The 4,489-nt window shown below is 37.1% G+C and overlaps 1 protein-coding gene across 1 annotated transcript; it reads right to left on the bottom strand.

Moving 5' to 3' along the window:
* Nucleotides 1-2,407: 2,407 nt before the first annotated feature.
* LOC107784086 (protein HIGH ARSENIC CONTENT 1, mitochondrial-like) lies at nucleotides 2,408-4,103 on the bottom strand. Its single transcript, XM_016605151.2, has 6 exons — nucleotides 3,945-4,103; nucleotides 3,530-3,607; nucleotides 3,283-3,356; nucleotides 3,099-3,169; nucleotides 2,888-2,941; nucleotides 2,408-2,772 (listed from the first exon to the last, which is right to left on the bottom strand). Exons 1-6 carry the CDS (start codon nucleotides 3,959-3,961, stop codon nucleotides 2,653-2,655), a joined length of 414 nt encoding a protein of 137 aa, XP_016460637.1. The 5' UTR covers nucleotides 3,962-4,103; the 3' UTR covers nucleotides 2,408-2,652.
* Nucleotides 4,104-4,489: the final 386 nt, after the last annotated feature.

The following is a 4,489-nucleotide window of genomic DNA, read 5'->3' as shown; positions in this document are numbered from 1 at the left end:
AGGCTCGTGATATGGACCAAGTGAAGTACATCAAGGACGAAAAAGGTAGAGTTTTGTTGGATGAGGGGCTTATCCGTCAGAGATGGCAGACCTGCTTTCATAGTCTCTTGAACGAGGAGGGGGATAAGACATTGTACTAGGTGATTTGGAACTCTCTGGGAGTCGTTATGACTTTAAGTATTGTAGGCAGATTAGATTTTATAAAGTAAAAGGGGCTATGCGTAAGATGAGCAGGGGCAAAGCGACGGGGCCAGATGAAATCCCAGTGGAGTTTTGGAAGAGTGCAGACAAGGCAGGCTTGGAGTGGCTCACTATATTATTTAATGTCATTTTTAGAATGAAGAAGATGTCCGAAGAGTGGAAGTGGAGCACAATGGTTCCTGTATACAACAATAAGAGGGATATCCAAAATTATAATAACTATCGGGGTATCAAGCTGCTTAGCCATACTATGAAAGTCTGGAAGAGAGTGGTAGAGCTAAGGGTGAGTAGGAGTGTGTCTATTTCCAAGAACCAGTTCAGGTTTATGCCATGGCGTTTGACTACAGAAGCCATCCACCTTGTTAGGAGATTGATGGAGTAGTATAGGGAGAGGAAGAAGGACTTGCATATGGTGTTCATCGACTTGGAAAAGACGTACGACAAAGTTTCAAGGGAGGTTTTGTGGAGATATTTAGAGGCTAGAGGTGTACTTGTTGCCTACGTTAGGGTGATTAAGGACATGTATGATGGAGCAAAGAACCGAGAGAGGACGGTGGGTGGGGACTCGGACCATTTTCCATTTATGATGGGGTTGCATCAGGGGTTGGTACTCAGCCCTTTTTTGTTTGCCCTGGCGATGGATGTACTGACGCGCCACATCCAAGGGGAGATGCCGTGGTGCATGCTATTTGTAGATGATATTGTATTGATTGACGAGATGCGAGGCGGTGTGAACGCGCAGTTAGAGGTATGGAGGCAGATCCTGGAGTCTAAAGGTTTCAAGTTGAGCAGGAGCAAGACAGAACACTTGGAATGTAAGTTCAGTGGTGAGACTCGGGAAGGGGAAGGAAGGGGAGGTGAGGCTAGACTCGTAGGTCATCCCTAGGAGATGAAGTTTTAAGTACCTTGGATCCATTATTCAGGGGGATGGGGAGATTGATGAAGATGTCACACATCGTATTAGGACAGGATGGATGAAATGGATACTCGCTTCCGGTGTTTTGTGTGACAAGAATGTGCCACCGAAACTTAAAGGTAAGTTCTACAGAGTGGTGGTCAGACCGACAATGTTGTGTGGGGATGAGTGTTGGCCAGCCAAGATCGCTCATGTCCAAAATATGAAGATAGCAAAGATGGGGGTGTTGAGGTGGATGTGCGGGCACACCAGGTTAGATAGGATTAGAAATGAGGTTATTCGCGATAAGGTGGGTGTGGCCCCTATTGAGGACAAGATGTAGGAAGCGCGACTTAGGTGGTTTGGTCATGTGAGGAGGAGGAGCACTGACGCCCCGATGAGAAGGTGTGAGAGATTGACATTGGAGGGCCTACGAAGAGGTAGAGGTAAGCCAAAGAAGAGGCGGGGGAGAGGTAATTAAGCAAGACATGACGCAACTTCAGCTAATCGAGGACATGACCCTTGATATGAAGGTATGAAGGTCGAGGATTAGGGTGATAGAATAGGTAGTTTAGAGTGTTCATAACAATAGTCTTGGCACGCAGTCTCGCTTTCTGTTGATAATAGGTTTTTATGACTAACCATTATTTTCTTTCATTGTTGATCACCTTACTATCTTGTTGTCTTTATTATGCTTTTATATGGCTTTTGGTGCTATCCCTTCTTGTCTATATTTTCATTAATATGGTGCTTATGCTTTCCCGAGGGTCTATTGGAAACAACATCTCTATCCTCACAAGGTAGGGGTAAGATCTGCGTACACACTATCCTCCCCAGAGCCCACAGTGTGGGATAATACTAGGTATGTTGTTGTTGTTGGTGGTGCATCTTATATTGTTGATCACATTTAAAAATATGAAAAGAGATCTTTGCGTATGATTTTTGGAGGGAAAAAATCCTTATTTATCTAGATTTTTAATTTTTGTATGTGCTCGACTATTTTTTGTAAGTTTATGATTAATTACTAGAGATCAGTAAGTTTAAGCTTATTTTGGACATTTCCGTAAGATTCTCGACATTCTCATCTCTAAATTAGGAATAGATAAAATCCAAATGGACGAAAAGTTAATGATTTTAACCAAGTCAAGAATAGTTTTATAGCATTAAGATCAAGTAACCATATTCCCAAGCAATGAAGAGATAGTTAAATACCACTTGTGAACATAGATCCAAGGTGGCTAGTCGAACAATCATTATTTTATTTTTCATGTTACCATATCAAATTTGCTATAGGAAAATTACTATTGTATGTCGACATAATCTGATGCCTAATGGTATAAAAAAATTGTACATCATCAGTCCATAGAAGTTAATGACAAGTGAATTTATTCTCCAACATTAACAAGCTCAAAATCATCAAAATAGAATGAGAAAATCCTTTGCAGACAACAATTTGAAATCAAAATGTAATACAGAAGTTTTACATGCTTATTCCCACGATATTCATTCCACCTGAAATTAATTCTTGTGCAAATTCAACTAATCCAATTGTAGATTCACGGACGAAATTTGCAGGCAGTTTTGAACTGCTCAGCTTCTGCTTTATTATCTCCTTTAAACTCATTATCCACCCATCCTGAGTATCCTCCTTCCAAATTTCTTACATCCTTGTACCCCTACACTCAATAACATAGCACTACTATATTTTAAGGAATTTTTTTTTAAACGGCAGGCTAAATTCTGATTGAGAAATTTAACTTTCTGTTATTAAAGGGGAAAGTGCTCACTAACCGCATTAAGAAGATCGACACATGCTCGACGTCCTCTCCCTCCACTGTTGCACCCCTTCAAAATTTTCCCTTTTGTATTTACACGATTTGATTATTTAAAAGGTAATTATAGGTAGCTCTAATTAAGAAATATTCATTGTTAATTTAGATTAAATGACAAGTAATGTGTAATTTTCTTTAAAGAAAGTTAAAAGATATATAAGTATATTTACCACAATCAGATGGTCCTCCTTTTGGCACACTGAAGAAACCTGGACAAGAAAATTTGGGTTTTGTACTCTTCCTAGCATCCACCAGAAAAATAATAATTAAATATTCTTACATAAAATGGGGATTGAATGGAACTATATATATGAGGTGATGTAATATTTAAAATATTGGCCTTCCATTTTTCACCTTCTTCAGTGAGGAACATGTATGGAATATTTATCGCTTTATCAATATGTCCTCTGTTAAACTCTTCAACTGTCCTGTAAACCCCAGCAGAGAGATAGAAAAGAACAGAGCCTTTATTACCAGGAAATATTGAAATAATGATGTAAAATTAAATTAGAAGAAATTATCAAGATTTGCTAAAATAATTAAAAATTGGTTTAATTTTATTAGATTTCTTATGGTAATTAAAGACTTTTCAATTCCTCACCTCACATCTAAGTAACGGTGACCTGAGGATAGCAGATCCTTGGCACTAATCACATCAACGTGGGAAACATCTTCATTGCTGCCCACCAAAGAAAAATGAAATAAATGCTAAAATTATAGTACATAAATTAGAACACCACAAAGCAAAAAACAAAAAGAGAAAAAAGAGAAACTAAATTTTACTTTCATTTTAAAAGAACCCTCTACAAGATTTTTGATTTGAACATCTTAAAAGAAAAACAATGACTAATATGATTCACGTTGGAGTTGGACGAATTAAAAGTTAAATATAATGATTGAAATAGCAAAGAGAGATCTAGATGTAAGTTAGCATAAAAGACATGAAAAGAATCCAAAATAACGAGACAAAGAAATATTAAGTAACGATTAAGAAGAAACATTAGAATTTGGGTTACCTCTTTATCGAATCCATTTATGCTTATTACAGTTGTAGGAATTGAAGTAGATCTCTTCGAACTTGATTTGGGGCAACCAAGTAGTTATTTTTTTGGTTTTATAGTAGCTCATTGTATGTTTGGGCGTTGACCTTCTTCTTATTGTTACGAGAATAATGATAAAAAAAATTAAATAAGCTTATAGTTAATTGCTTGGTTCCTGCGTTGTTTCTTTTAAATAATTGTGGTGTTACTTCGCTCATAAAGACTTAAACAAATGAGAAAAAATTAGCTAATATTTTTGTCTGGCCTGAAATCTAAACGTAAATACTCATGTATTTCAACTTATTTTTATGATCATTAAGTCATACAACTCGTCGAGGTAATAAAAGATATTTCTTCCAAAATTGAACATGGCAGGCAAGTCACGTCAATCACTCAAATCCGTTGACTTTGATTTATTCACAAAGCAGCTTAATTGGAGTAACAGTTTCGCTTAGTAAGAAGAAAAGTAGCACTATATATTTAATTTCAACATCTATCCAACAAAATAATCAATTACTTCT

Source organism: Nicotiana tabacum, chromosome 22 (genome assembly GCF_000715075.1).
Source record: "Nicotiana tabacum cultivar K326 chromosome 22, ASM71507v2, whole genome shotgun sequence".
In the NCBI taxonomy this organism is placed as follows: domain Eukaryota; kingdom Viridiplantae; phylum Streptophyta; class Magnoliopsida; order Solanales; family Solanaceae; genus Nicotiana; species Nicotiana tabacum.
This window is presented reverse-complemented; position numbering and strand designations above follow the sequence as displayed.